This window comes from Maniola jurtina, chromosome Z (assembly GCF_905333055.1).
Source record: "Maniola jurtina chromosome Z, ilManJurt1.1, whole genome shotgun sequence".
Classification (NCBI taxonomy): Eukaryota; Metazoa; Arthropoda; class Insecta; order Lepidoptera; family Nymphalidae; genus Maniola; species Maniola jurtina.
The window spans coordinates 6,271,648-6,292,560 of record NC_060058.1 but is presented as its reverse complement, the minus strand read 5'-3'; the positions used below and the strand labels follow the sequence as shown (position 1 = coordinate 6,292,560).

General features: G+C 36.8%; 1 protein-coding gene across 2 annotated transcripts in view; it reads left to right on the top strand.

The window, feature by feature from the left end:
- The window catches only part of LOC123880650 (SPARC-related modular calcium-binding protein 1), a 34,994-nt gene that overhangs the window by 11,144 nt on the left and 2,937 nt on the right, over nucleotides 1-20,913 (top strand). Inside the window, exons 4-10 of one of the 2 annotated variants that reach the window (XM_045928883.1) lie at nucleotides 9,331-9,384; nucleotides 12,560-12,765; nucleotides 14,137-14,263; nucleotides 15,300-15,368; nucleotides 17,151-17,260; nucleotides 18,574-18,766; nucleotides 20,315-20,408. In XM_045928883.1, the coding sequence (XP_045784839.1) occupies nucleotides 9,331-9,384; nucleotides 12,560-12,765; nucleotides 14,137-14,263; nucleotides 15,300-15,368; nucleotides 17,151-17,260; nucleotides 18,574-18,766; nucleotides 20,315-20,408 (853 nt within the window). Of the gene's footprint in view, nucleotides 1-9,330; nucleotides 9,385-12,559; nucleotides 12,766-14,136; nucleotides 14,264-15,266; nucleotides 15,369-17,150; nucleotides 17,261-18,573; nucleotides 18,767-20,314; nucleotides 20,409-20,913 lie in introns of both variants that reach the window. The other variant, XM_045928882.1, reaches the window with a different exon arrangement.

Sequence of the window (20,913 nt, the reverse complement as noted above, 5' to 3'; positions counted from 1 at the left end):
TAATAATAATAATTAATCATTTTCACTATGTCTAAGCGTAATCCATACTAATATAATAATAAATGCGAAAGTGAATGTCTGTCTGTTACCTTTTCAAAGACCATCCTTTTTACCGATATTGAAAAAATTCTTTGGTACAGAGATAGCGTGTATCAACATAGGTTAATTTTTATACCGAAAATTTGAAGTCCGTATGAGATGTTTAAAACCTAAATCTATGCGACTGAGGTCACGGGCATCAATTAATAGGATATAATTCGAAATTAAAGGGGCTCAAGCCCTCGGGCTTGTTAATAAAATAAAATAAATCTTCTTAACAGGATTGACCCTGTTTGGTCTATACGTGGGCTTGATATTTAATCTTATGAGCAAGAGGATATCTAAGGATATGCCTATAGGATGTTGGCGATTAGGAACAGCAATCAGCAGACGACGGACGTCGCCCTGCGTAGGCGACTCTTTTAGGAATATTAATATTGAGCATTATATACTTACAATTTTATCTTTGGCGATGCAATGGCTTCTATAGTGTTTATTAAACTGTTATTGTACTGTAATCGCATAAGATGAAACTCAGTCAGTCGGCAAAGATTTTTCAGAGCATAGGGTTTCGTTTGCAAGGTGCATTTTGCCGTTGACTGATTCAAAGGTAAGAACTATATTATATAGTTATTGAGAAAATACCTGCTCAAGTACCGTTAATATTATGAAAACATTATTTAAGAATCTAAAAAATCTCAAAATATGGTACTGACCAATTTTATGATCCCAAAGCATGGGCTTGTACCTGTTAGTATCTCATTTCTTGCAAATAGTATTAGAGCACATTTGCAATATTGATAAGAATATTGCTTATATTGATGTTTTGAGTATGGCGGAAATATAGCGCGAAAACCTATGAAAAGTCTGTGATCTAAAATAACTCAATACTGCGCATACAAACTTACATAAGTATTCATCGTATAAAACCCCCCACGCGAGTTGAACTCGCATTAAGGTTTTATCTACAAAAATAAATAACAGGGGGTTATCAAAGTTGTTAATAACTCAAAAATTAAATAAGACATTGGGAATTTCTGTAAGTATATAATGTATTATATGACTGTATTTAACAAGAAATTCTGAAAACATCAATCTACAAGGTACTTTGTAAAAGGAGACAAAAACAAACGAACATTTTTGATTCAAAGCGTCCGCGTCGTCTAGATTGTTTTGTTTTTGAAATATTCAACCAAATTAATAATTATTTCCTTTAATTATATTTCTAAGGTACGGAACTCTCGATGAGCGAGTCTGATTCGCAATTGGCCGGATTAGCAATTGTCTTATTTTTCTACAGAATCGTTACACATTAAGAATGTTGGCATACATTATTCATTTGTGTTGAGAAAATTATTATTGTCATTTCGTCATGGTTCGTTGTGTGTGTCTGTGTGTCTATAGGCCTAGGCTTTATTTTTTATATAAGACAATTGTATAATGTTTCTTAATCGAACTATTGTTCTATGGCTTTATTTCATTGTTCATTGATTGCAGTGAATGGATGTCATGCTTTGTCATCATAACTCATAACTAAAGCAATGGTTGCATACTATGCTGATTTTATTGTACTTATCAAACTAGTATTTTTGATACCAGCTTGAACAAATGAATAGAGTAAAATTTTAACTGTTATTTTGATTTTTTCAAACATTTAATTATATTCGTTTCAGACTGAATAATTTGAGTTGCTACGACTAAATCCACACTAATATTATAAATGTGAAAGTGTTTCTGCCTGTATGTCTACAAGCTTTTCACGGCTCCCGGATTTTGTCGAAAGACAAAGGCATAGACATACGCTATTTTTTGTAACGGAAAGTCAAAAAATAACTTATGTCTATGCCTAATTCATTCATTCTATAAATAAATCCAAATGGATGAAATAGCGAGTATTATCTATTTAGTACAGAGGTAGCTTGCTTCCTGGCGTTGGACATTGGACAATTTTTATCCCGGAAAATCAAATTCCCCAATATTTTTTAAATACGAAATTGTGTCTGTCGGTCTGTCTGTCTGTCTGTATGCTACCTTTTCACGGCCCAACAGTTTAACCGATTCTGACCAAATTTGGTACAGGGTTAGCTTATATCCCGGGGACGGACATAGGCTACTTTTGTCCCGGAAAACCAAAGAGTTCCCACGGGATTCCCAAAAATCCATCCGCTTAACCGATTTGTATGAAATTTGGTACCGAGGTAGCTTGCGGCCCTGTAATTGACATAGGCATTTTATCCCGGAAAATCAAACAGTTCCCCGGGATCTTTAAAAACCTAAATCTACGCGGACGAAGTCGCGGGCATCCGCTAGTTGTTTATATTTTATCTTACAGCCGAGGAAATTACCCATATTGACAGGTAGATATTCAATTATGCGATAGATACTGCAGCTGCGGCTAAGAATTATGAAACATTTTAAAATACTTTATGCATCAGGTTTTATTGACGAGTTAATTGAATATTACCTAGGTGTACTTATCGACACTGATTTGACCTGGATATGGGTGTCTATTTACATTTCCATTTCCACTTCCACAGTTTGCGTTTACTGGCGCGTCCAGACACCTTAATATAGTTTTACAACTTGTTTCATTATTTTATGACATTTTTAACCCCCGACCCAAAAAGAGGGGTGTTATAAGTTTGACGTGTGTATCTGTGTATCTGTCTGTGGCATCATAGATTCTAAACGAATGAACCGATTTTAATTTAGTTTTTTTTTGTTTGAAAGGTGGCTTGATCGAGAGTGTTCTTAGCTATAATCCAAGAAAATTGGTTCAGCCGTTTGAAAGTTATCAGCTCTTTTCTAGTTACTGTAGCCTTCACTTGTCGGGGGTGTTATAAATTTTTAATTTACACTTATCTTGTTAAACATGAGATCTGTTTGTCTGGTTGTTTATCTAGGTGTCATTCCTAGGTATCGACATCAGTAGTTCGCTCATAATTCTTCTTGTACGTCTACGTGAGCATAATTTATAAATACTAGTTGTGTTGTGCATGGCGCCAGACGGTAGTTCAGTATTCACGTGGGCAATTATACTCTGATTATATTAGCACTTATATTGACCCGATTGCGAGTAAGGCCCAAATTACGGCGTTGAAATTTAATGCCTCTAACCATCGAATTATAGACCACTAGCTTTTGCCTGCGACTTGGTCCCCTTGATATGTAATTAAAAAGCCAGCTAACAAAACGGTGTAAATTTTACACTGCTGATAAAAATATTTATTTCATCCATAGTTTATGGCCTACTAAATACAAACCTGCACTTATTTCCAAGCAAAACTTCCAAACTGTAAACGAGTCTAAACATTACGGTCACTGAAAAAAACTCTGAAGTCATTTCCAACCAAAAGAGCCTAAAACTGTGCTAAAAAGTTCGTAATATCGATCAAAACGCCATAATTATAGCAAAGTTTCAACAGCATTCTTTCAGTTTTTTGCTCCTGTAAAATTTAATTTCGTGCAATTACACCGTTTTGATCGCCAGTTTATCAGTTTGTAAGTTATAACATTCTAGTAGCTTATCTATCAGTGAAAGAATTTTCAGATCGAACGTACTCACAAACTAACGAGCTTTACTTCTATATGATATTAGTATATAGAAACTATATTTACAGCTACAGACCTCATACAACGGTTGAATAAAACACCGTCAAGCCCTCATCTAATGATTGCAAAGACGTAAAGGAACAAACATTTTTTTGTAAGCTTTTCTATTACTCTCGTTCCTACCGTGTTTACTCAATAATGATGCATCATTTGATAAATACTCGTAAGTTATTGTCGAACAGGGTCAAAGCAGGTCCACGTTCAATGCTAATTTACCAAAAGACAAAAAGTACGACTCACCCTCTTGTTTATCGAATCAGTTGAGGCTGTTTTGCGGGACAGCACTGTACGGCTTATCTATACTTCTATACTAATATTATAAAGAGGAAACCTTTGTATTTTTGTATTTTTGTATGTTTGTATTGAATAGGCTCAAAAACTACTGGACCGATTTCAAAATTTCTTTTACCATTACTTAGAGGGATTCTTCCGAATCCGTATAGGCTATATTTTATCTCGGAAAATAGATAGGATTTTTCGTGGTAGTGAAAATTGTGGAGTAAGGCGTCGAAAAAACTGCCGTACGTTAACGATTCTCGCGAACGCTGCCTAAATGGTTAGAGATGTATGGTTGACTTCTATAGAAAAGTTGTAGAACTCAATAATGCCTACAAAAAAGTCCGCGATAGTATAAACCAAACATTTATATTTTAGCAATTATAACCACTTTTCCATAGAACACCCGTGCGAAGCCGGGGCGAGTCGCTAGTAGTATAATATTAGGCACCTCTATGCCTCTAGGTCTAGGCTCTAACTATAGTCATACTCGTAGGTACCTGGTAATAACTTTTAGAGATTCTTTCTATTTCTGATTCTCACTGAGCTTCCTGCTCACATTCGTCACTGACCGCATACTCATTGACTGATGACAATCAACTCTTGTTTCACATGATTAATTTTATTGGAGTCAATCCAAAGGCTATGTAACTATGTATAATTTAATAGACGTGATTATTTAAGATACTATCATATTATAAGCCTATATTTGTAAACTTCCTTTGTAAATTTACAATTGCAAAAACTATAAAAAATGGGTATGTTTCGAGAAGCGTACATTTTGGCGTGTTCATGATATTATATGAAAACTTAATGAAAAGAATAAGATAAGTATCATTTTGGCACGTAGGTAACTATCATTATTATTCTTTTTATCCTTGAGGAAATATTTGTTTATTTGTTTGAAATCGTTAACTCTGAAACTACTGAACCGATTTTTAAAATTTTTTCATCATAAGCACGTTCCATTTTCCATTCGTTCAAATATAAAATACAAAGGTATTATTATGAATATAGCATCAACTTCCATCCGAGTATACCCGGGCGGATTAGCAAGTGAAATGTAAATTTGGTAGCTGCTAGCGAGCGTTGTCCGAAGTGAGGATCACGAACCAACTATAGTCGCCTACTTATCCTTATGAAATAACTGGTAGATGTCGATAACGGTATAATTGCTTTAAAAGCTTTTAACTGTGTCGTTAATGTCACTGCGACGCCGCACCAACTTAAACCTCAAACCTGAAACTACAGTAATGGATAAAAATATATACTTATACATAGCCACTGTAGGTAAACTTAAAAACCGGTCAAGTGGGAGTCGGCGTCGCACACGAAGAGTTCCGTACTATCGTACCTACAAAAATAACACTTAAATTTTTTTGTGATGTAACCAAAAAAACATTTTTTTGATTATACCCTTTACTTGTGCTATAAGACATTACCTACTACCTGCCAAATTTCATGACTCGAGGTCAAGGGGTAGTACCCTATAAGTTATAATTCCCTTGATGGGTCTTTACGAACACGACAGACAGATGAGCAGACAGACAGACAACGAAGTCCTATCCTATAAGGGCTCCATTTCCCTTTCTAGATTCGAAACACTAAAAATCAAGTAGATACTCCTAGGTATATCCAGTCCGAAAACGGAAAGAAAGGAGAAAAACGGTCGTCGTCTTTATAGGTACCTACACGTATTATCAAAACGGCTTAACACTTAACATATTTGACACTCAACTAAAGTTAACCGTGAAGGCGACTAGTTAGAGCGGGTTTTCTTAGAAAAGATCGTTCCTGTCAGACAGCTCGACGCCGTAACACAATGAAACCCTGTTTTTTGTCCATAAGATTGTGGAGGCAATGCGTCTCCACCATGAGCCGACAGAAAAAACACCTCAGACATCGTTTAATAGGTTTGTTGGGATATCTTGCCGCTTTGATGTTTTATATTTAGCCAAGTCATCTACCTGCATGGTGCCACGATAAACGAGCGCTGTGGTTCAAACAGTATCATACAAGTTATCAATAATCCGCCTATACCTATACTCTGCTTAGTACAAAACTGGTTGAAGCCTCTACATCCGTATTTTATATTTAGGTATGTAGGTATACAATATTGTAGGGTTCCCTTTCATTTAGCACCCCACTCGATACAATAGCAAAAAAATATTCAGGCGCTACGGTGGAACACACAGAATCTGAATACAAACATACATACACAGATACATACATAGACTGCTAAAATCACTACCCTTCCTTTTGGGTTTTCCGCAGTCGGGTAATAAAGACCGGGCCGGGTCGGTTACATCCACCATACATTATAATAGAACCCGGTGGGGTTAGATTAGAGCACGCGTAGACCAGCTCACGCTTATTACGGTCAGCCGCCGGGATGTCTGGGACGCAACGAAATCAGATATCATTGAGTAGATTCGACGATTTCGGGGTTTATTGGCTACGACTCCTAAATGATACCGTTGTTATTATGCCCGAACTTGATTATAATAATAGTTAAGTTAGTAAGTAAAACCTATTCTTTTTTCTGTTTCTTATTACTTAGCCTTCAACCTAAAAAAGGTAAACCTGACTGACTGACTGATCTATTAGCGCACAGCTCAAACTACTGGACGGATCGGGCTGAAATTTCGCATGCAGATAGCTATTCATAACAGCAAATGTTGTGTAGTCCACACGGACGTAATCTAGTATAAGAGATACATAGGTAAGTGTTATTACTATAAAAATCATATTATGTAGGTACTTAACTTTTTGTTTAATTTTTTTATACTTACGTCGTCGACTTTTAAACAAAATATTGATTTGAAAGATGATAAGCTAATAAACATCTAGGTATTTTGCTGTGGAATTTCCTGTGTTCAGCAAAAACTGTAGTGGTGTCATGACTTATGAAGCTATGTGCTTATGCATTATATTTATATGAACATAAGTATGCTGATATGATTTTGTAACAATGGCTACAAACTGAACCGCTCAGTCTTCGCTTTTGGAATTTCAGTAAATCTTTTCTTAGGTTTACGTTATAGAGAAATCCTACATGCAAAATGACATTTTTCAGAACTAGCCTAGATACCAGTCAGTCAGTTTTTTTTTCAAAAGTAAGTAATCTTAGGTAGGAAGACAGAGTTCAAACATACAATATATTTCATATCATCAATAGTAATTTATTGTGAACCTTTGTACCTACCTATCTTTAATTTAAGGTTCTAGTAAACTTATTTTTAATAACAATATAAAGCGTCTCAAATAAATTAAGACATTTACTCATCTTTCAATTAAAAGTTATGGAGACAGCATAGGCATTCGTGGGAAGCTCGTTCGTTACCGGTTTTCGTATTGACTAATGCTGTACATCACTGCCATTTGGACCGGTTGCGTAGACGGTCCCCCGTCTCCCCCTTACAGGACACCGCCATACTTGCAGAGAGATGCCTTATTGCTAGAGGGTGCAATGTCCTGCAATGCTCTCAGTCTGACTGCTGTACACTGACGGCCGTATTCACAATCATTACTATAAGGTCTTATAGTGCGTTCGAATGCATAATGCAGGTTCCACCAATCAGATCATTGTAAATTGACGTGATACAGTAATTTGATTGGTGGAATCTACACTGTGCGCTCGAGCGCACTATGAGACCTCATAGTAACATTTGTGAATACGGGTGTGAATGTACCTACATGTCGCAGACAAATTATAGAATTCCGCTGTTTAAGAACGGTGTTGGCATTTTGCGAACGCTCGCTATATTGCAAAATTCCGTTGACATAACATTTAGTGGTAACTGCTTCGTGGCCTAAGCCCTCATACACACGAGAGCTTTTTTAACGTCCGTTAAAAAGCGTCCAAATAGAACAAATGCATTCCCAAGTATCTGTTCAAACGTCAACGATTTTATAACGCGCACTTTGTATTTTCAGTGCAACGCCGGATTTTAACGCAACGCTTTTTTAACGCTCGTGCAAATTAGGGCTTAGTGCTTAGTTTATTCGGCTGCAGATTATGAAGTTCCGGAACGGACCAAAAAATGTATTGGGTTATTGTCTACAACTTGTTGTTAGTAGCAGCCTGGAGTTGGGAAGTAGGCGGTGGTACCTACACCCCGTCCCTCAGAGAGAACGTAAAGTCGTAGGTTCTTCGCCTCATCTCTATGACTAATACAATAAAGGAATAGAAAGCGCATCTATATTTCCGCACACACGTTACGTCATTGCAGTCCTATTTTTTCGGCATCTTAATTGAGATTGACTCCCGTGATGCCTGGTGAGGTTTGCTCCTCTAGTAATGTGACATCTCCCCGCACACTTGCATCAAGTATGTATTTAGAGACACTACATAAAATAAAAATCAGCCTGCCTCGTCTGTCTGTTTGAAAGTGATCGCAGTTTATTAAAAAAATTACCAATAAATAAATAATCAGTGATTTCCTGAGAATGTTTTTATAACAGTACCGTGGCTGTGACTAACATATACGACTAGACGAAACTATATGTTTTACTGGAACTCTAAAATAATTAGGTAGGTATATTGAGTGTATTAAAAAAAACTCGCCCTGTTTAGCTGAAGCATAAATTAAGTCACCAATAGGCAATAGAAGCGTTTTAAATCTTTTCTAATGCAACACGCAGGGTTGTAGGTTCACGCTTGAGTCAGATCAATTGTACCATTAAGGATGGAATAATTTAAAACGACCGCACAGGCGCACACCCACTAATAATTATAAAATGACAAGCTTTTATTGAACTTGTTCCATACTTAGTTGCAATTCCAGATCGCTATTGGTCATATATTTTAGACCATTTACAAGTTACAAGATTTCTATCGATCTGAAATTTTATTTCGGTGGGTTCGTCATTCAAAAGGACAGTGGCCAAGCGCAGAAACATAACTTCTGCTGTCATCTAGAGCTCTTTTTACCTGACTCTACAGCAGCTTAATATGCCGAAAATTGATACATTTTTACCGATCAATCTCCTTCGCGCCTCCTTCAAGCTACTTGACATTGGCATTGTACTGGCCTGGCACTACAAAAAGCCACCAAACAAGAAGACAAGTGTAAATTAAAAATTTATAACACCCCCGACAAGTGAAGGTTATAATAACTAGAAAAGAGCTGATAACTTTCAAACGGCTGAACACATTTTCTTGGATTATAGTTAAGAACACCTTCGATCAAGCCACCTTTCAAACGAAAAAACTAAATTAAAATCGGTTCATTAGTTTAGGAGCTACGATGCCACAGACAGATACACACGTCAAACTTATAGCACCCCTCTTTTTGGGTCGGGGGTTAAAAAGAAGAGGAAAATTTAAAATAATTCCAAATCCTACGCTGCCCAATATTTGATTGACTTAGCAATTGCTTATTTTATTTATTTTATTGGCAGGTAAATCGCAAACCAAGAGAAGATCATCGGTGCGAGGTCAACGTAACAAAAGAAGTAAGTTTACACGCATCAGATATGTGTTCCTATTATATAAGTGAGGCATGTATATACTGGCAACTTGGAGACGGAGTAGGTACCTATACATTTGACGCGTGTAATTAGCACTTGACGACTTTTGTGAATTTTCTTCAAACATTGTTGAAATCTCTCTTCTGGCGAATAATGAATTACTAAAACCTACTCGGAAAATATGGCGATTAAAATGCTCGCTTATCATATCTCGTTAAGGCATGTAGATACATATCGTGTACATGCCTTTTCTGTCTGTAGACCGAAAATAATATATTGTGTATATCAAAAATTGCGGGACCGACATGATTTAACCTTCACCCCTCTGACTATCGCGGCCTTGGATTGCCCAGTCCGTTTAGGGAGCGTAACTCTTCACTTATAATTTTTGATATGTATCTAATTATGATAATGATAATTTCCTTCAAGAGTAGATGTAGGAAGAATTTATCTACCTATGTAGATTCTTCCTACATCTTCCTACATGGAATGATATACGAAAAGTTGACATTTGAAACATGTTTGAAACCTAATTGTGTTTTACATTTAAAGCATTTACTTTCCTCACAGTTAAAGAGTCACAGCATAGATGCATTATGTTAATTTTATACCTACCACGCGATGCGTGTTGCGTTTCTTTACGTATCATGCTTCAATGGTAACAGCACCCTTAGTAGAGTTTGCACATCACGGTAACGTTGATAGATTTCGAGTTTAATAATAATCCAATAGGGCATACTTTTACTTCGGCGGGGAGGGGCAACACACGCACAACAGACGGAAACGTTTAAGTGCGGAAACCAGCCCAGAGAGAAGGAGAAGGAGAAGGGCATACGGACGTACGGAGTGAAGTGGAGACGCATCTTTTTTGGCAACAATCTTAAACTGATTTATTACTATGATGATATACAATTTAACTTGGGTACACACACGTATTTAGGTATGAAGACACACATTACGTAAACCTTAGTGGTTATTCGCTGTGTCAAAGGCAGACTTGCTAAACATTCTTTTGATAATAAATAAAGAAAAATGGAAACAAAACAAGACGGAAACTCAAAGGTACAGCGTACATGCAGTATAAGTTGTACTGTATGTATAAAGTAAAAAAATGATGCCAAATGTCCTTCTTGTAAGTAAGTAGTTTATTTATTTAATATTTGTTTATATACAAAGTTCCGCAAACTTTACACTAGATAGATGACCAGACTAGTCTTTCGTACTCCGACATCACAGTGTTTCGCTACTCGAAATCTATCAACGCTATCAATATATTATGCAAGCTCGTACTAAGAAGCCTACGTTAGTGGCCAAGACATCACCTTTCCATTTCGAGCTAAATCAACTTCTAAGTTCTAAGAACTTTCAATATTAGGTAGGTAGCTACGAATAATGTTTCGGTTACGATAAGTAGAAATTTTCATTTACAGTTCCTTTTCATCTGTTGTTTTCCAAGGTTGCTTACACATTTAATTAGAAGGAAGGTGATGCGAAATTATGTATGTTAGATAAAAAATATTATTTAAACAATAGCACGTAAGATTTCGTTATAACTACTGTTAGTCCATAAGAAGTCGACTATAAGACATACAATAAACACGTCTATTACAACGGCGTCTTCCATCAATTTATCCATGAACAAGTGTAAATTAAAAATTTATAACACCCCCGACAAGTGAAGGCATCTTGACAGCTTGACATAAATTTGTCAATTGACATAATATTAAGAACCTAACGGTTATCTAACCTTCTTTTCTACAAGAAAACTAGAAAAGAGCTGATAACTCTTAAACGGCTGAACCAATTTTTTTGGATTATAGCTAAGAACACTCTCGATCGAGCCACCTTTTAAACAAAAAAAAGTAAATTAAAATCGGTTCATTCGTTTAGGCGCTACGATGCCACAGACAGATACACAGATACACAGATACACACGTCAAACTTATAACACCCCTCTTTTTGGGTCGGGGATTAAAAAGAAATATATTATACCTAATATATGACAATTTCTGTGGCTTTTGAATTAGGTGGCAAATAGTATTTATTAGGATACTAGAGGATGCCCGCGACTTCGTCCGCGTGGATTTAGGTTTTTAAAGATCCCGTAGGAACTGTTTGATTTTCCGGGATAAAAAGTTGCCTGCGTCAATTACAGGGACGCAATAGCTTGCGTCCCTGTAATTGACGTAGGCAACTTTTTACCTCGATACCAACTTTCATACAAATCGATCAAGCGGATGAGTATTTAGGAATCCCGCGGGAACTGTTTGTTTTTCCGGGATAAAAAGTAGCCTATATCCTTTCTCGGAATGTATCCTAAGTCTGTACAAAATTTCATTAAAATCGGTTCAGCGGTTGAACCGTGAAAGCGTAGCAGACAGACAGACCGACAGACACACTTTCGCATTTGATATTTAGGTCTTGTGCCATTAGAAAATGTCTTCTGTTTACTAATCTTGTGTTTACGAAATTACCTACTGATTAGGTATCCCATGATTAGGTATAGATTTGTGGGATACCTACTTACCTATCATTAGGTAATTTTCGTCTTCGCTTAGCTAGGTAAAGCCAAAACTCGAAAGTAATTAGTAACTTGATAAAATTTTAGGGGGTTTTTAAAGAAGGTAAAATAACTTACCGTGTGATTTTCCTAATTACTTTCGGGTTTAGGCTTTAATGATTGGCCTACAAAATAAGCTTTTGGTTCGTTGTATATCACAGTCACACCAGACTTCTAAGACCATAGAAAATATGGTTTAAGAGAATTAGATGGTTCCCACAACTTCGTCCGTGTAGATTTAGATTTTAAAACCCCGTAAGAACTTTTTGATTTTCCGGGATAAAAAATAGTCTACATATAATAATTATGTTCGTCTCGAGGAGAAAGCTATCTCTGTATTAAGCTGCTGATGTCCGAACATCGTTCGGGATACGTTTAACAGATTTATACGAAATTTTGTGCAGCTTGCGTCCCGGAAATTGATATAGGCAACTTTTTATCCCAGAAAATTAAATAATTCCCACGGTATTTATAAAATCTAAATCCACGCGGACGAAGTCGCGGGTATCATCTAGTGTATACTATACTTAACTTTTTTTATTCCACTGTTCAGATATTGGAATCAAACAGTTTTGCAATTTTAATTGCTTTAATGTCCAGGTTGCACGCGAATCGATCGTGCCCAGTTCAATGGGAACCTAATAAAAATATTCAGCGGTGAATTCGATCGAGCAAGATCGGATCAAGGCGGGGCGGCCGCAGATGCGCGTTCCGTTGCTGATTGGAAATTTAGGGAACTCGACCGGGATAGGAGCGGCACGCTACAGAAATCAGAGTACAGAGGGTTGCGTCGGCTCATCAAGAAGGTATGCTTCTAATGAAATAATGTACAGTATAAATATCTAATGACTAGACTCCCGCGATTAGTCGGAGTATGCCCGACTAGAAAAAAACCCCGCATGGGTTCGATACTAGTCGGGCACACTCCGACTAATCACATGAGTCTAGTTCCTAGATATTTATATTAATAACTAGCTGATGCCCGCGACTTCGTTTCCTTGGATCCCGTGGATCCTGCCACCAAATAGAACGATAAATCTTCCACTACGGTTCAAGATCAGTCGTTCTTTATACCTGTATCTTTCTCTAGGAAAACTACTTGAAAATAAAAGAAAGACAAGATTCGTTTGGGTTGTGGAAATCAAAATTTCAATCAAAAATAATAATTTAATTAGCCAGGGTGAACTAACTTAGCAGCATAAATAACTTTAATAATAATTATAAAGTACCTTACAAAATTACTCCCGTATATCATACAAATACCATGTCGTTATGTACCGACTTAAATCCACCTATTATATGAATATTATATATTTGTATATAAGCTTGAAGCGGGTGATGTTAACAAGGAGCTCTACTGTTTCTTGCTCCATTGACAGCCATGTTGAACTAGGATTGCCTCATCTTTAAGTGGTTTTACGATTCCGAAATGGAATACGAGGCGATGAATGACGGTGATGAATCTTTTACTGAAATATCTTTACAGGCTGTATGTTTTAAATTAAATTCTAAAGCTGGCGACTGACCTTTATCGGCTGTATCATTTAGACGTAATGTGCCACGTTACATTGTGAGCATTCGTAATAGTCAGTAGTACAGTGTAACCTAAGGCTAACCGCACTTTGGATACGTTTTCGTACGAATTTTACACGTGCGAACATCTACAAACATGCACGAACAATCCCAACCTTCTTAAGTACTATGGGAGCACGCATACTGGGTGTGAGTTATACGTACTTATACGTGCGTGTAGTTTTCAAAGTTCGAAAATAATCCGAACTTGTTAGGATTTTTAAATACACTTTCGTGCGTTGAACAAGAAATGAATGTACTTAGAAAAATTGATTAACTTGGATTACGGACACGAATGTTTGTGGTATCAAGATTGGATCAAAGATAAGTATCTTTAGTATCTGTAACTTGAAGATACGAGTTTTATTCATAACTCACCACAGAGGATTTCACGAAAGTGATGACGGGCAGAAAATATTCAGAGTGCGCACTCAATTCGTACGACCGGTATTCACACGTTTACGTACGATACATATTCGTATGCAAAGTGCGGTTAAAGTTTAGGTTTCTTAGTTGAAGTTTACATTATAACTTATTAAGCTTCCCAGTGGATTGAGTTAGGATAAGAGTAATTGAACTGTATGATAAGATTGTCCAATGAACAGGTAGTAAAGCCAAAAAGATGCGCGCGAGCATGGACGCGTGGCTGTGACGCAGATGGGGACGGCGAAATTGCGCGAACAGAGTGGGCCGCGTGTCTGCTATCTAACCCGGAGCCTCCCGCTCCGGACTGTAAGTACCTTTATAATTAAGTGTAGGGGCAAATCTAGCGGAATTCCACGTGTGAAAATTCTCTTCAGCATTTTGTCCGCGCTGATACGGAACCTCGGATGTCTGAAAATTTCTATATTACATTCAACACGTGCGTTTTTCTGCGTTGTCCCTAGACTTCTTCTGGTTTTTATCCAGCAAATAAAAGTTAGTCGTTGCCTTTATTTATGAATAATACTAGCTGAGGCCCGCGAACTCGTTCCCGTGGATATAGGTTGATAATGATGATGAAACGTTCTTATAAATTATAACTTAAAAAATTACGAACTTCCATACAAACTTTCATCCACAGCAGAACCTCCTCCATCCCTCAGATAAGCAGTGATGGCTTAATGATTAATTGCTTTAACGGTGAAGGAAAACGCGAGGAAACCTGCATGCCTGAGAATCATCTGTAATTTCTCAAATCAATTTTAAGTTTACCTTAAAATTGATTAATTTAATTGATGCAACAATGGAACATTGGCGCCATGTTGGTACAGTCGTCACGCGTAGATAGAACGAAGATGCACTTTTTCACGTATTTATCGGTCACTTTTTATTACGATAACATTTGCACGTAATTATTGTGTATAGATCTTCTGTTTATTACTATAAATAGACCGACTTTTGCACTTTAACTTTTTTTTTTTTTAATTCACTGTAGATAAGCGCTTGACCACAATCACACCTGATGGAAAGTGATGATGTGGTCTAAGATGGAACGCGTTTACCTAAAAGGTGCCTATTCACTCTTGTTTTAAAGATACCCGGATTGTAATTCCTAAGTAAATATCCTACATATTTGATATTCTCACAAAATTACGGAGCTAATCACTATATTGCGCTGGCAACTACCCTTATTTTATATAATAAAGGCTGCTAATTCGACAAATTAGATTTGGTTTACTTTGTATAGTTATATTATGTAGTGATAGCAAGCTAGGCATGCAAAAGTATGTGCAAACATAATAATAATATATAGTCTCTCTCCGTTTCTTCATGTCGTTGAATGCAGACGACGATAGCGGTCCTGAGCCTGAGCCTGACTATACCGAGGAGGAACCGCCGTTGGACCCCAGTTCAGGTAAAAGCTAAATTTTCAAAATAAAATAGGATTTTGACGATCTCCATGTCGCGGTGGAAGTCATCTTATAAGAGGAAGGTCCCGGGTTCGATTCCCAGCAGGGGCGATTTGAGAATTTATAATTTTTAAAATGGTTTGGTGAAAGACTTCTTCGTGGTTAGTTACGCCGTGCCGCCAAGCGATTTGGCGTTCTGGTACGATGCCGTGTAGAACTGCCATAGCCCTCCTAAGTTAGCCTGCTACCGTCTCAGATAAAAGCCGATTCATATCCAGCGAAGCATCGTCGCGTGTCTATCAATCTACCATTCAGAAACTATTTAACCGTAGATTTATAAAATAAGTGACCATGACAATGGTCAAAAATTTGGATAACAATTCAAACTAAGCGTTATCTACTTTGACGTAAGGGTTGCGGCGCGCGGCGCAGTTCCTCCGTGTTAGCTTTCGGTATAATTATGTACCTATACATTTTAACAGTTTTTAAAGTTTGTACAGTGTCAAAATCTTAAACTATAAAAGCGGAGTTTAAGTTATCCAAAAGACTCCACACTACTCCGTCTGTTCGCGGCGACCCTAAGCGAATGATCTGGTTGTTACTTGAGACGATAATCAAAATTCTTGAACAAATTACTCACAAGTGGAATTTACTAATGTAGTGACTCAGTCTGTTGTGCATGTTACTGTATAGAAGTGCGAGCTAGTCTTTAATTGCAATGATGTCAAACATAAATATAGACTTCAAAACGATTTTAAATTACTGTACGAATGCAGACCTTTGCCCTGGGGAAAATCACGAGACATTACTAGGCTAAAGGCATATTCGAAGCGAACTGGCACATGCCTTTGTCTCTACAATGAAAAACGGATGATGGTTCCACATAATCGTCGTCGAGTCGTATAGGTACTCTGCATCAATATGCCTCGAATCTTAGGTCTGTGGTTACGACGTTATGACCTATGAATCATAGAAATGAACATTATCATTTCTGTACGGTTAAATTTATTTATGTTCAAGTGCTTTCAAAACAACGCATCCAACTCTCAGCTGTTCTCTCGTAGTTATATTATCAGACCCTACAAAAACATAGGTAAATGTTGAATTTGGAACAGTGTTTGGAAGAGCCGGGCGCGCGGTCACAGTTCGCGACGACGCGACGGTTATGGAACTTGTAACAAAACGTCAAGGCAGTCGTCACTGGCAGGCATCAAATGTTCCTACATTTGACGCCTATAAAATATATAGCCTATAAAAAGCCTACTTCACGTCACGCATAGCCTAATATTTGACATATCGCCGATTCAGGATCAATCGAGGGTTGCCTCACTCTGGCGTGGCGGCCAGAGTTGTATGTAAAATCTTTTCAATACCAAAGTATCCCACGATTTATCAGTATCTATCACTATTATTGACGAAGAGTTATACACTAACAAAGGACGAGATGGAGGTCTAAAAGTGAAATGTCTCTTGAACATTACGTTGCATAGCGTAAGCAGTCATCGGCGATCTTATATCAATCGAATTAACACCGCTTTACTAACCCCTTCGTTGGATATGTATCGGCTTTTAAATAAAACTATTAAATGATGCAGTGCGATCCGCGTGGATTTAGGTTTTAAAAATCCTGTGAGCCATACTTTTTATCCCTTTGATTTATAACCTTCCCGGGGATTCAAGCTATCTTTGTACGTCAAATCGGTCAAACGGATGAGCCTTGAAAAGCTAGCTACATTTACCTTATGAGTGGAGATGGGGTCATTTAAAAAAAGTAGATATGTTTTTAGCAATGCTGCCGGGCATTATGCGAAATTCGTTCGCGCCCGATGGGTCAGTGGCACGAGAGGACGAAGCGAACGATTGTCTCACGGACCGCCAAGCTGTGTTAGATGAACAGGTATGATATAGGTCTTTGCCCAAAGCGTGTTTTTATTTTATTGTAATACTGTTTATCTTTTATTGATGGCGATTTTTTGTTTGAAAAACCAATATCCGCGCAGGATAGTTATGCGGTCCATATTAATGAATACTTAATAATAATTAAGCTATTAATATGAAGCAGTTGGCTTGGCTTACTCTAGTGTTATTGATGTTTGTTTGCTTTGCATAATAATAATAGCTACACATTTCGTGAAGGCGTACCTATATATCTAAGAATAGTCAAAGTATGCCCTATAGATCTGAGCCTCAAGCTGGGGTATCTACTATCTGCTGAGTTCGTGAAAAGTCTGCTGTGATTCTTCATCTTTTCCGTGGGTACGATTCCGTTCTTCCGTTTGGGCTGTCTCTCGAGCGAAGTCTGCTTTCAGTAACACTGTGGAGATTGCTGTGTACTTTCAAACCGACCATAGGTATTATCTGAAGACAATATCTTCTCTAGCAGCTCAAAAGCGACTCCCTATAAAGCCCAATAAATTATTATCGCGTTTCACACATAGACGCGTACGTATAAAGAAGTCAGCCAAATACCGGCCGAGGTCTTCCTCGCACGAGTATGTGTGTGTGCGCGTTTATTGAGCGCGCATTCTGTAACCTATTTTTTAACGCCTTAGGTTTACGAACTTAATGAATATTGAAATTTAAAATAGGAAAGCTCAGCGATAACGTAGCGTTTGCGATTGTCTTTAAGCGCTTAGCGATGTATTTAAAATTAAATTGTTTTATATTTGCTTGTAATGTATTATACTTTATAATCTAACTGTTGTTTAGCTTGCCATTGATTTATATGTTTGTATGTGGCATTGATTTGTTCGTTAGCAAAAAAATATATAAGTTACATATTACTTTTATGTGTGTGTTTATTCAAGACTAAGTAAAAGCTAAAACGTTTGATACTAGATGTATAGAATGGAACTCGATCGATGTAATTCGAGTGTATTAAATCTCTAAACTTATAGCCGAAATGAAGTCATGTAAATTAATCGATAAGTTACTTAGCAACGTAACAGATAACAGCATCTGTTAAAAAGACAAATAACAAGTAACTTATCGACAGACTACAGAATTGCAACTATTACTTTCGACCGTAAGGATAGGTCTAAAAGTAATCCTTTCCGCTGGATAGGTACAGTGTGATTACTCAACCACTCAATTAAGTTAAGAAGTTGTATTCAACCAAATTAGCACCTGTCTTTAAAATAATGGGACATCATATCATAATTTCTTTTAAATTTTGTTTTTTCGACTGTAGTCAGCATTTTGTTTATACAGAAGGCGGGTAGCGCAGTGCTATACGTCCCAGAGTGTATGGGCGACGGCAGGTACGCTCGAGCTCAATGCTACCGCTCTACGGGGTACTGCTGGTGCGTACATCAGGACACCGGGAAGCCTATTCCTGGCTCCTCGGTCAAGGATAAGAGACCGGATTGCGATGCGGCGCCGCAACACGCCAGCCCCATGAGAGGTACGCATAATGAGTCTATACAGACGGAATGCATTTGGACCGCAAAGTTGCAGGATGCAATTTTATTGCAGTTCACACTGAACACCCGTACTAGAAATGAAAGCGGACTGCGCAGACGGTCGGCAGTTGCGATGCAGTTGTGTCAACTGCAATAAGACTACATCCCAACTGCAATTTTCCAGTTGGTCGAAAATTTCCATATCTCATAGAATCAATCATACGGGTAAAATCGCGCGGTGAAATTTGGCAGTGCGGGATTACCCTCTGCGACTTAGTTGTATCCAACACTAGCTTCTTGTTTCAGCAAAGGTTGCCTGGTAGAGATTGCATTATGGCCGCCTATGCACACAATTGTTTTTTTCTGTTTTCTTATTTTTGTTGTATTCCTTTTTATGTCAGTGTATGCAATAAAGATTTCATTTATCTATCTACCCTGAGACTAGGTAAACTTTACTAATTAATTATTATAACTATCAATTTTGTAGGTATAATTCTATATACCCAATAAAAGCAACATTAATCGGAAACATGCTTATATTTTCGATAAAAGTAATAAGACACGTTCAAGATAATGCTATATTGAACAACAGTACTACTTTCTTAACTAATGAATGAAATACAAAATGCAAATTCATTTTACTGTTAAAGACTGTAAACAACAATAAGTTGATACAATACATAATAAAATGCAATAATGTAGAACAAACAGTGTTCGGAACTAACTAAAAATGTATGGATGATTCATATTATAGTGCTAATCTAGGAAATATTAAGGGTTTTAATATATACACAACTCATAAACCTAGTTTTCTGGATCGGCTCTACAAAGTGAATCATCCCTTATGCTACGTTCACACTATATACAAGCTTATATTTCAAGAAAAACTCAGCGACTAATGCAGTTTTTCTTTAACCAGAATTCTAACATTCATCAATAAAATATCCATTACTTATTTATCATATCATTGTTTAAATGTAACTTACATAAAACCTTGCGATTATTATGATGACACTGAGTGTATTGCACCCTAGATTAACAACTACTTACCAAAGGTAGGAGTGCCATAATAAGTATCAGTGTGAACGTGGCATTTTAAATCGGTAAAAAATGCTAGCTTAAATACTAACGAATAATAAATACGACTATGTAAAAATGCATGATTGATAAAATAGGAAACAATTTTATAACTAAATATACTATGTACTACAATGTACTGTAATCAGACTTTTGAAGTAAGTATGTTTGTATTAACTAGGTACAAAGACATGCGGAAATAATAATGCGTTTCAAATAAGAACATCGGAAAGGTACTTTGTAATCCACATATCTAGTAACCAGCAAAAGCAATGTTCGTTGATATATATTTTACTGTTATTATTTTCAAAGAAAACTAACAAAGTATAAATATATAAGGAAAAAATACGTAGAACAATGAAATTAGTAATCTCGAACTTAGGTACAGAATTACATTACATTACAAGTATAGTGGAGCTCTTATTTGAAATGCATATGAGATAAAATATTAAAAAGGATATCTATCTTTTCAGGTTGCCCTGAGCCCATGAAGAGCAATTTCTTAAGGGATTTACTGAGTTTCTTCGTATCGAAGATGACTAATTCGATTAACGGAACAGGGCCTGGGTATGAGACTCTATTACTTCTAACACCGATTAGTACAACACCAAAAGTTAAACACAACATTAAAGATTACAACAAAGTCTAACGCATAAATATCTTTACTAAATTCGTTAAAGGAAGCAAATAATTCTCTTTCAACAAAATTTTACCTAATAAAATCGACGAATAACGGCGCAGCCCGATATAAAGCAAAGAATATTCTTAGTACAGTGTCAAGTTCATTCTTAGGAATATAAGGGCATTGGGGCTGATCCAGTTGCACATAATCGCCAAACTTAAATGACAGGTCTTTTAAAGAATGGTATTCCTTTCATAATGTTTAGCGCGGAAAAGGATATTATTACTTTTATAATTTATTTAAGACATATGTGAAACCGAATTAGCACCATTATCTTTTAAAATTGATTTTCCCATATCATATTAAGAAGCATTATGTAATAAACTATCAAAAATACTATTGCAGTTAAGGTTTACATTCCTTTCTCGCTTCTGCATACAAATTTATTAC